At 37.8% G+C, this 12,648-nt stretch overlaps 1 protein-coding gene across 2 annotated transcripts in view; it reads right to left on the bottom strand.

Moving 5' to 3' along the window:
* Positions 1-226: 226 nt before the first annotated feature.
* The window catches only part of LOC140150641 (3'-5' exoribonuclease HELZ2-like), a 42,211-nt gene continuing 29,789 nt past the window's right edge, over positions 227-12,648 (bottom strand). For both annotated transcript variants that reach the window (XM_072172701.1, XM_072172700.1), the window contains 10 exons: positions 12,489-12,583; positions 10,240-10,401; positions 8,915-9,049; positions 6,537-6,838; positions 5,655-5,851; positions 3,108-3,210; positions 2,012-2,242; positions 1,698-1,854; positions 758-925; positions 227-517 (listed from right to left, as the gene is read on the bottom strand). In XM_072172701.1, the coding sequence (XP_072028802.1) occupies positions 366-517; positions 758-925; positions 1,698-1,854; positions 2,012-2,242; positions 3,108-3,210; positions 5,655-5,851; positions 6,537-6,838; positions 8,915-9,049; positions 10,240-10,401; positions 12,489-12,583 (1,702 nt within the window). In that variant the 3' untranslated portion in view covers positions 227-365. The remainder of the gene's footprint in view (positions 518-757; positions 926-1,697; positions 1,855-2,011; positions 2,243-3,107; positions 3,211-5,654; positions 5,852-6,536; positions 6,839-8,914; positions 9,050-10,239; positions 10,402-12,488; positions 12,584-12,648) is intronic.

Raw genomic sequence — 12,648 nt, 5'->3', positions numbered from 1 at the left:
TACTTAAGCAGCCTTAAACATATGCTGCGGAAGCGGGGGTCCTAATATGAGCAATGGGGACGCCCCCCCGCCCCCTAAAAATCATAATAGAAGAAAAAAATAGCAATAACTATTGCCCTGTGCATCTTACTACTACGAAAAACACTATGCTTTTGGGCCCGAAAACGGTACAATAGCATAATTTTGCGCACACTGGCCCATCGAATAGCACAAAACACCTTCAAAGTCTGAAATGTAAGCCGCAGCTTTGGCCCCGGTATGTCGACGACGCGACGTTCTTGAAATAAATTAACAGTGGTCAATAATGAACATGGCATATATTAACCTCCTTTAAATAATATTACGTTAATATTTCAATCAACTTCTCAGAGTCTTAACTGTTTTAGGACGTTTGTACAAGTATTCATGTCCTCTTGTTTGTCCCAGAATTGTTTGGCTTCTACAAGGCATTCTATTTCTTCGTAGTAGTCGAGAAGTTCTTTCCACTTGTTGTGAGTTCGTAGGAGATACTTGTTACCTGTGATGGGGAAAAATGTAATGTCAACCAAATGTAAGAGGAAATTGCATAAATCACAATATGATTAATGCTATCGGCAACAGATTGCCGGTCACGGGATGCAATATGCTAGTACATGCTGTCAATGTGTTGATTACTGATGCCGTGACAAGGTGGAATTCCATAAACGATCCCAAACAAATCGCAACCACCGCATCATTATCAACATTGTCATCACCATCCAATTATATATATACATACCTACAATAATGAGGCCATGCTTTGCCCGAGTAAGAGCTACGTTCATCTGGTTTTCATCAGTGATAAACCCAAGGTACCTCTTCTTCCACTCGTAGTTGGGATATTCCTCAATCTCCACACGCGGTAAAGAACGCACGGTTGACATGAGTACGTAGTTCCAGTCGCTTCCTTAAAAATTCAAAAGGATTTTGTTATGCTTTTATTTTTGTTGTCATACATTCTTATAGTGCGTTACGCACAAGCACAACGCCTAGTCGTCGATTTATTATAAGCCCTGGCACACTTTACAGGTTGTAGCTGACCACTATGAGCCTACTACGGCCATATCATTCCATAAACCATTTAAGAACATAATTATGTCCTGTCTTGTATAATCTTGTTTGCAATGTCCCTGTCTTGTTGCACCTTTAAAGTCATAATGTACGATCTTATAATATGAATTTGGTTAAACCTGATTTTTTGGCATATTTGTAATGTTTACACATGTCACAACTTGCACCTAAATGGAATCAGCCAAATTTGTTGTGTTTGTAGGTAAACAGAGCAAAGTTCGACATAAAGTCATAATTCAAGAAATTATGACTTAATGTCCGCCCATAGAACTGCGTGTTAAACGGCCAAAATAACAAGCAGTGTTTCTTTCACGTTACCTCGTTATTTCAGCTCAAAATGGACAGAAACCATTCCCGATCATTATTACTAGTATTATTTCAGCATTTTGAGTATATAATGACAAATTTAAAATTTGAAGGAAATCGTACATTAAGCCTTTAAGTTTTATTATATTAATTTATTATTACTTAACTACAGCGACAACAACATAGTTATGGAATCGGCAAATATCATCTTCATTATCATCATTATCATCATCATCATCATCCTCATCATCCTCATCATCATCATCATCATTACATCATCTGCACAAATACCTTCTCCTTACCTTGACTGTTGATCACAGTTCTAACATCGACATCAGATCGTCCACACTCTGCTAATTTGGTAGTTATTTTGTCACATTGAAGACGATACTGTGACAGCACCGCGATCTCCTTCGGATTCACTTTGTATGTATCTACAAGGACGTTCACCATTCGCACCTGAGCAAGTAGAAATCATAAATTTCGTGTAACGATGATTGGACAAGAGTTTCGATGAATAAAAATAATTACCGGAATACTATTTATTCTGACAGTAAGTCCGTTCAAATACCAAGAGAAATTCCCGAAACTTCAAACAACGAAAGTTCAAACTCACCACTTGTTCTACTTCGTACGAGTTTGCTTTGGATATCTCATTGCCTTCGGCAGTCTTCACACTTAGTGTTTCCTCCACACCAGTACAATGGCAGAACGCGATTGGTCGAGAGCCATCACCAGGCCACACCTCACTCATCATGTTTGGTGAAGGCCGCTCTTTGATTGACGGAGGAGTGATGAGGCTATTGTCATAAAATGTCATTGAAGGGAACTCGCAAATTGCTTCGTGCTGCAAAATTGTGGAAAATGTCGGTGTCGTTAATTTTGACTGAAAACGGCCTTCAATTGGGCTATTGCCCACTACCCCTGTGGAAGATTTAGCTAAAGTCTTCCACAAAGGGAGTACGAGTTTCAAATTAAATGTACAATTATTGGGTAACTTCCATTTGAAATACTCGCTCCAGTTGTGGAAGATAAAGCCATAATACAGAGGGAGTATGGGTTTCAAAATTATTAACCCTGACCAATTACTTAAAAACATACTCCATCTTTGGAAGATATTTCCAAAATCTTCCACAGGGTAGTGTGGGTTTTAAATGGAATAGCCCGTTGAATTGGGTCGGGATGGAATACGCAGATATTCTCATGCAAATATTTATTGCCGTTGCGGGTGTATCGAATCTTATTTTGGTTCTGAAGTCACCTACAAAAATATGGAAAAGATATCAATATACATTGCGCTCATAGGTAGGTGATATTCCAATGTATAATTATGCTCATTTTGAAGAAGATATCCTTAATTTATGGAACTAAAGTTATCAGAGCGAAGGTTGAACTTATTGAATGACCCTCGTATATCAAAATCTCACAAATTGTCCTTTTCGGTAAATCACAAAAACCTTTGCGAGTACACCTTATATATCGTCATTTGAAGGCTCATTGACGTCACCCCGACTTGCAATGTGCAGTAACGATGTTCGCTAAACGATGTGTGCATCGGAGCAGATCGGCGTGACGTCAAATGACGACATCTCAGGTGTACTGGCAAAGGCTTATGGGATTTACCGAAAAGGTCAATTCCTGGTTTTGTAGGAACAGGTCACATAATGATTTTAGAAAGAAAATTGAATTGTAAAAAACAGGTTGTAGCTTACCATACGGTATTGAAATGTTAGCATTGTCATCTCTTTTTCATAACGCTGAAATAGGGATACCGCCATCCCCAGTGATCTTGCTGTATTCTCTGGAATGATGGGCCTTCATATGAAAAAAAAAAGGAACAAAAAAAGATATATAAGTATTACCAAAAATGTCTCACTTTAAGTATATGGTGTTGTGTAGTGCTATTTGAATTGGTAACATTGAAATGACCTTTGACATTTGAGCATAATGAACAAATAAACATAAACATATTTTCTCATGTCGAATGTAAAGTACTTCGAAGCTTGTGCCAAAGTTTAGTCATAATCGGTCAAATAATGTAGGATTTAAAGCAAATTACATGTTGTCAAAAACAAAAAGAAGCAGAAACAGTCTACGGTAGAGAATTACGGCACTTGTTGACATTTAGAGAGAGGGTACAGCGTAAAAACGGAAGTGTGGTTCGTATAGACGAATCCAATTTCACGCATTCCTACACCTCAATGGCAGCTATAGCTGGGTCCGCGTCGGCTCCATCTCACCTAAAATGTGAAATGATGCGGCCTTGGAGGGTATTTTAAACTATCACCCGTGTTACACGTAGACAAAAGAATGATGACCGTTTACAACACAAAAGAATCTAACATCGAATTTTAAGCGGCTTTAATCCACCCAATTGGGCAGTCACAACACCAGTTTGGTGCTGCGGGGACCCGTAATGGCCGACCAAATCATGACTCGACCATGACTTGGCTCGTTGGGTTCATCTATTGGCAATCATTACAACAAACCGATATCTGATTGCCCGATTACGCTCTTAACTTGAAGGGAACACAAAGCTCCGCGTACAGGCTGAGTAAAAAAGAACTCATGTTTGAGGGGCTGTAACTCGAGATCTGTAAAGAATCTGCTAAAAATGAAAATACCTCTGGAAAGAGCAACTTCTACACGTTTAAATAAAAAACAAATTGTTGCAATTGCTCACAGCAAACTCAAGTTATACTCATTTGAATACAACCACCCATTTTTGTAGCTGTACACGGTTTCACTTCCCAAGTAGGGGCCTACCTATTATATTGATTGGTAAGGCGCGATATTCAAATGCAAAGTAAGTTCTGTGGCAGATGTGGTTTCGATCAATAATTCCTACATGTTAAAGGGCTCTTTTCAATATGAATTTTACCTTATTGCACTACATTATAATAAAACGGGCCAAATGACAACATGGCACCACAATTTACCGCACGGGAGTGCATGTTTCTGTCGACGAAGTATCATGAAACCCGGGCATGAAACTAAGAGTCCCACTGAAGTTCAGCGTCTTTTTCGTCTCGAATTTCATACAGCTAACCGGGTTTCATGTAAGGGAGCAGTATACTCGTATAAGAATGTGAACAAGCTCAATGTGCATGGGACACTAAGGAACAGACAGCCGGAAGCTTCAGGCAGATCACAAACTGCTAGAACTGCTAGAGCTAGACATGCGTTACAGCAAGACCAAAGATCAGTTCAATCCTTCACCCAACATTCCCCAATCAAGCTTCTGCCGGATTGTTCGTAAAGACTTGCATTGGTATCCCTACAAACTATAGTACCGTCATGGACTTTTATTGGATATCAATTAAAAGCAAAAGTTGTCTTTTCAACAATAAATCCTGTTAGCACTTTGCTGATTCGTCGAAATTGAAATGGATAAAAATCAATCAGCCGTGTGCAGCTACAAAAATGGGTGGTTGTATTCAAATGAGTATAACTTTAGTTTGCTTTGAGCAATTGCAACAATTGTTTTATTTAGACGTGTAGAATTTGCTCTTTCCAGTGGTATTTTTATTTTTAGCAGATTCCTTGCAGATCTCGAGTTACAGCCCCTCAAACATGAGTTTACTTGAAAGACGCCGACAAGATTGCTACAAGACGCCGACAAGATTGCTACTAAAAACTTTACTAGATCCTGCAGAAAGCTTTCCGCCACAGAGCAGCACAAATCAGCAATAATAGACCACATAGCGTAAGACAATCACGTCATCGATTGGGAGGGGGCCAAATTACTCGACAGAGACTCTAATGCTTTCACAAGGAGAGTCAGGGAGGCCATCCAAATCAGGAGGGGCAAGAACTCGCTCAACCGTGACGAAGGTGCACACTTTCTACTTTTCTAGATCATGTATATGACCCACTGCTAAAATCAACATCACTTCCGGGTAACGAGGATGCGTCGTTAGCAACCAAGTCTCGCGGGAAAAGCAGTGGACCAGTTCATCTGTGATCAAGCCATCAGCCAAGATGGCGAAAGCTCAGATTCGTGAGTAGTATTTACTTGGATTTGGCTAACAAAAATATCAGTTTATGATCTCAATAATCCTACCAAATGAATCTCTTTACTGATGAGTTTACTTTTTTTTGACTCAGCCTGTATGTCGTTCATTAACAGGGCGCTCGCGTCAATCACAGCATAAGACTGCCGTACTTCTCTGGACGCTAGTGTAAATCAGAAACCGCTGAAAAACAAAAGTGCAGACGAACTCGGTTTTACTTCTAATCAAATCAGGTAATTTATTTACCGTAGTTGTTTGTGGTCTCCGATTAGCACAATTTGCAGAGGGTTGGTTGAAACCATTGGAATAAGAGTCTCTGGTTCATTGCACATTCCAGCCTCGTCCACGATACATTGGATGATATTAGTTCCCTCAATGATACGGTTACTTCCCGAAGCAATACAAGTTGTGAGGATGACTTGATATTTCGCCAATTCTTCAATCTAAATGGTGACGAAATAAATAAGCAACATATTTTTATTAGTAAAAACTATGATAAGGGATGGGTATGTAGGGTGTGAATGTGCTAAGTGGGTTAAAGTTTCGTAAAAGTCATTCCAGAATAAAAACGACTAGTGTACTATATTTATAGGGTGAGGAATGGACGGTGACCTGTATGATGTCATTGGGTCAATATGCACAAATTCTAAATATATTTTAAAGTAACAGATCTTTACCAAGGTTGGTCAAAATACTTCTTGTAGGGACTGGGAGTAGGTCAAAGGTCACACAGGGATCATGTACACAATTTCTATGAATTTTTCCAGAGTTTTAGGAAATGACTCCCATTAGGCTAAAAGGTCAAACGTGATCTTGTTTCGTAAATTGCTCCGATTTGACTGCAACATAGTGGTAGATGAGAAGTGACTAAAATCAAATAGAGGCCCTGCATGCTTTTATCCATTGGCTCCATACAAGGATTTGAACCGGTGAAGGACACCGTAATCTTGGCGCAGTGCAGTCCATTCAATCAAAATGTTGTCATCAACCCATTTGATCGTAGTGCATTTGTTATGTGTGTGAGACGAACTGTCGCAGTTGTTGAATGCATTTGAGTAATCAGCCATATTTACGGGATGATACGTCATTTGCACACGTTAATGCAGCGTGTTTGCTAGTCTACCTTACCTCAGCATCAAATATCAGTTCTAAATACGCTTTGACCTCGGGACGCTCTGGTTCACAGTCGCGGAACCGTCTGTCGTACTCAAGTATAGCCTCAGCCTTTGAATTTGCTTCTAAACCATCTGTCCGTGTACTCATACGAATAAGATGATGCAGCGAAATATTTTCATGGCCAGGTTCCATTACGACATCTTTTTGTCCCATTTTGTTACTCGTAAGAGTTGAACCCGGTATCGGAAACGCACGATTCTCGATGTCGTTGTCGTAGACTCGCACAATTGAGATTGGAAAGTTCTTCAGGCATTCTGCAATAGCAAGAGAAAGCAATTTGAGAAGTTCGCCAGCGAAGGGTTACGTGTAATCCAATTATCACTATGTCATCAGATGATCAAGCTTTTGAGTTCTGAACCACGATCGAAATGATCGCCACACAAAGTCTATCAACTCTAGGGGAGAGCGGGGAGTGTTCGCCCTAGGGGCAGGTTCACCCACCCCTTGTTTCTCAGCACTACGGCTATCGGGGAATTTGGTGATGGCAAAATTAGGTGACATCCCAGCAAACACAAAAACGTTTTAAAAACGTTTTAAATAAGTTATATTTTGGCTTTTGGTTTAGGTAAAACGTTTTAATAACATTAAAATGTCGGGTTATATAAAGGTCATGATAACGTTTTAAAACGTTTTGTATGAAAACACACTACAACAATATTTTTAAATGTTTTCAAAAAATGTTATTGTAAACTATTTTTTGCAAACATTTTTGCCAAATATTTTGTCAACACTTAAATAACATTATGTTAAAATATTTGAACCCAGCAAACACAGAAATGTTTTTAAAATGCTTTTTCAAAACATTTTAATAACATTTAAATGTCGGGTTATATAAAGGTCATGAAAACGTTTTTAAAACGTTATTGCAAATATTTTGGGCAAACATTTTTCGCAAAATATTTTAGTAACCCCAAAATAACATTCTGTTTAGAATGTTTTGTATCAAGTTTTCAAGAATGTTTTTGGAATGTTATCAAAACGTTTTTATACCCTTTATATAACCCGACGTTTTCTGCAAAACATTTGTGTTTGCTGAGCAGTAGATTATCAAAAAATGTTTTATAAGGTTATGAAACCGTTTTATACTCTTAATATACCCTTTATATAACCCGACATTTAAACGTTTTCTGACAACCTTTTATAACCTTTTGCGAATCATGTCGAAAACGTTTTGTGTTTGCTGGGATAGGTCATTATAAACTTCTCATATTAGCTACGCGACATATAGGGACGTGTTCATCGAACTGCAGCCAAAACAAAAACATTACACCAAAACGTAATTTTTTCTTGCATTCATAATGTTGTATTATCATTGATACATAAATACAGATGGTTTTAATGGAAATCTGTATTGGGAACATATGGGATTTGTCAAAGATTTAATGCAGTTATAATCTCCTTATTCGATTTGTATTTTGCATACCCTGAAGAAAATACAAAAATGTGCACAAGGGGCACGTTCGCCCTTTTGAGGATGGGGCATGTTCGCCCTATATCTTCCCCGGGCGGACTTACCCCAAACTGGAGGGCGAACCTGCCCCATCAGCGTATTATGCAAAATATTGATAATTAAACCATTAAACAAGGTAAAACTACTGAAAAACATGTTTTTTAAAGTTATGTGATATCGGTATTACTCATACCACAGTTTATGTCCTAATCCATTTCTCCCCGAAGTTGTAAACATGATACGTTTAAGCTCACTTTGGACCCCCTACATTTTAGCCTGACCCGACCCCTGCAACAAATTTAGTGACTTCCCAGAAGAGAATGAATGCCCTGTATACTCTTGCTAAATGTTTGCATTGAATATGTTATTGTTATGCAATGTTTTTAACCTTTTTTGTGATTAGGGTGAACTTGCCCCTCCTGATTTGGATGGCCTCCCTGACCAATATGGGGCAAGTTCGCCACTTTGCAAAACTTTTTTGTTTGCTCTATCCTGTTGCTATTGTAAGGCCTATAGGTCTGGGATTGTGGCCGTATATAGCTAAGACATAGGGCTTTCACATGGGCTAATCAGGTCATCCCTAACCTTAAAATTGACATCGCTAGGCTGGTCAGAAAAAAATAGGGCGAACACTCCCCGCTCTCCCCTACACTACTGATATATGTGTGTGCTTTAAAATTTTAAAAAATAAATGCTATCAATTCCAAAATATGGGTGATCCTTTACCAAAAAGTTATGTAACCAATTCGATAGCGAATTGACACGCCCGTTTTACAATAACCTTCCACGACCTGCATCATCAAAGAATTACGCAAGCAAGGAATCTGTTTTATATCATATTAGCTATTATAATGACCATATTTTCTGATCTCATACTAACCTGCAAACGCATCCACTGACTTGTAGGAAGGACCACAGTATAGTATCTGTGGTCGTTTGCCTCGGTTTGGTAGCTGCTTGTTTTGCTCACTGAAGAAGTACGTCAGATAGGCTCCAGTTGTCATTGATCCAGTTCCTGAACACAAAACAACAACATATAACAGAGGTTGTAGTTAATTGTAGAATATCTCTGGTAAATTGCTGATAGGTATTTCCTATTTCCTATTCACTATACTTCATACTTATCTATTGCCGTCCACTCTGGATGAATCTCGTGATGACTTCTCGCGATGAAGTGCGAGGTCTTCCTGTGGTCAGCCTTAGCTTCCATCTTGGAATAGATCGAGTAGCGACATATCCTGAGTTACAATCTTCAACTGTTCAAGGACACCGTCCAATCATCTTTTGGGTGGGCGACCTCGTGCACATACCTTCTGTGTTTGGTGCTCATTTGTTCCGATTAACCAAAGTATTTGCGCCTTTTCGAGGCTACTCTCTATGTGACATTCTCCTTATGGTAAGGTTTGGTTTTATCTTACTACTATTATGACTTTTAAATTGGGGAATTAGTCATGGGAAGGAAGAGCGAGGTACCAGATTTGGAGTCCCAAGGGATGAGGGAATGAACGGAAACGGGAATGACAATCTCTAAATGAACAAGATGAAACATAAATTACGTATCATAGAATTTATTAGGAAATTACATTAAACTGATCAAAATACAAGGTGTATGAATTAATATGAAATCTTACCAGAGTTACATCACATAAGTAGTATAATTTAATATGAATCACGTGCAAGACATGATGACATTAGAATCGTCATCATGTTACCAGTCTAACTATCCATCGTGAAGCAAAGTTGAGTAGACCTGCATCAGTCGCAAGGCTAGCAAGGAGTGACGAATTTATTAACGGAGAAACAAATCCTTGGTTCACTCAGTGCATTTGATGCACAGAATTGGATATCAAAACGTTCACTTGATGAATGGTTATTCATGGCTTTCTGCCCTATGATCAATAATCAATTATTGACTGAATTATCGTCACAACACTACCGTAAAACTCGATAGTTAGTATATGTGCTTACCATCGAGCGCTTTTGAAACATGCAAACATGAAGAGCCCCATCCACAAAAGTGTTAAGAGTTTTGAGCAAATCATCGATACACATAGTTATGTACGAACAAGTAAACCTGCAAATTTGTGTCTCAATCCCATTAGCTCAGTTGGTAAATGGCCGGACTTTGGTACAATTTCATGATTTAAAAAGCGCTCGATATCATTTTTTATCATAATTATCATTTAATCGCCATTATGATCATACCTGGTGGTCCCTGAATAACAGTAAATCTCTCTGTTAACGCTGTTTCCACTGCTTCACTTTGAGGTTGATTTAAGCGGTTCAACCGACAACCAGAAACATCAAAGAATCCGCCGTATTGATTCGCTGCATCTATTAAAATGCTCATGTCATTAGCGTCTCTATCTGTAAACGTGAAGAAATTAACTTTGAATACTAGATTAAAAAACATTTTTTCTAAATGCGACGTAAGAGTAGAACAAAATTACTATGGCCGTATGAGGCATAAGGCACCACACCTTATTTGGTCCTATAGCACGATCGGTGTCCGGTTAGGTACCGATGACTCTCTTTTTTTCATACCCTGGTATATAATCAATTGTACCATGCATAATAATGAACATTTGCATAGTGTTATTGTTTTTCATTTAAATAAAAAACGAAAGCACTATGCAAATGTTAAAGGTCTAACATCGTTGGCCTGGACAACTGGCAATTACTAACTTTGTCCTTACATATCACAATGCGCTTTTAGAAGACCTTGGCGAGTTGGACACTTAACTTTTATTATCATGGATTATGTTATACCATAACATGCCGAGCTTGTGTTATACTCTATGAATACATCCAGATGTGCTGTTAATTCTTTAAGGTACGATAGAAAGAGCCATATGTACCTATCGGGCACCGATAGTGCTATGGGACTAAATTATATGTTGTGCCTAATGCACTGTATGCGGTTAAATCATTTTAGGTATAACATGTCTGCAAACGTTTTTGCATACAGCAGTCCACAACCGAATTGTGTATACTCCCAGCAAACACAAAAACGTTTTAAAAACGTTTTAAATAAGTTATATTTTGGCTTTTGGTTTAGGTAAAAACGTTTTAATAACATTAAAATGTCGGGTTATATAAAGGTCATGATAACGTTTTAAAACGTTTTGTATGAAAACACACTTCAACAATATTTTGAAATGTTTTCAAAAAATGTTATTGTAAACTATTTTTGCAAACATTTTTGCCAAATATATGTTGAAATATTTGAACCCAGCAAACACAGAAATGTTCTTAAAATGTTTTTTCAAACCTTTTAATAACCTTTAAATGTCGGGTTATATAAAGGTCATGAAAACGTTTTTAAAACGTTATTGAAAATATTTTGAGCAAACATTTTTCGCAAAATATTTTTTCAACCCCAAAATAACATTCTATTTAGAAAGTTTTGTATCAAGTTTTCAAGAATGTTTTTGGAATGTTATTAAAACGTTTTTATACCATTTATATAACCCGACATTTAAACGTTTTCTGTAAAACATTTTTGTTTGCTGAGCAGTAGATTATCAAAAATGTTTTTAAGGTTATGAAAACGTTTTATACTCTTAATATACCCTTTATATAACCCGACATTTAAACGTTTTCTGACAACCTTTTATAACCTTTTGCGAATGATGTCGAAAACGTTTTGTGTTTGCTGGGCTGATGCAATTCTTTTTCATAGAATTTTACAAAAGTATGGTGTTTGCTATACATGTATTCAGTTTTTACTGTCATGCTGTTTTTGTTTCAACAATTCAGTTAAGGTCAATTAATTAAACATTAAAAAGACAGATATATCATCTATTGGACATTTCGCATTTTGAATGTTTTCTTAAACCCCTGATGTTGCTGAATTTATGGTCGGTCAGTGGACATGGTGGAGGGCAAGTCTACTAAACTGAGCTCAAAAAGAAACTTAAAATTTTTCACAAGGTCATATCTTGAAATCCTGTCCATCAAATTGAACCAAACTTACACACAGGTTTACTTCAATACTATACTCTTAACACATGTCAGTAACCAAGCAGTTATCCAACTGACACAACAGCAAAATGCACTGACATGGAACAGCTTCCTGGACCACATTCACAGCCCAGCCCTGTTTCATGAAAAAAGTGTATGAAAAGCTGAAAGCAGCACCGTTTTATCATCTGTGCAAGGATCTTGTGTGCATTCTCACAGATTTTTTGTACTGGGTGCCAAATGTTGGGCTGTGAAAGTGGAGGAAGTCCAGGAAGCTGTCCCATGACAGTGCATTTTGCTGTTGTGTCCGTTGGACAACTGCTTGGTTACTGACATGTGTTTTGAGTAGAGTATTAAAGTAATCCTGTGTGTAATTTGGTTCATTTTGATTGACACTATTTTAAGATATGACCTTGTGATTCACAAGTTGTAAAAAAATATAAGTTTCTTTTTGAGCTCAGTTTATTTTTAACCTAATGCAATACGCGTACCTGAATCATACTCTGCTTTGTCTGGTGTCAGAAGACAGATGTTTTGTACTAGAGATGAGCTGGAGTCTACGTCTTTGATGGCTCCTTCCAGTCGACTGAAAACAAAGATGATGGTGATAATCTGTTCATTGTTTGATATAAAAGGGCGTACATAGTCATA

This window comes from Amphiura filiformis, chromosome 4 (assembly GCF_039555335.1).
Source record: "Amphiura filiformis chromosome 4, Afil_fr2py, whole genome shotgun sequence".
NCBI classification, from domain to species: Eukaryota; Metazoa; Echinodermata; class Ophiuroidea; order Amphilepidida; family Amphiuridae; genus Amphiura; species Amphiura filiformis.
Note: the sequence above shows the minus strand (reverse complement) of the source record. Positions and strands in the feature narration are given on the sequence as shown.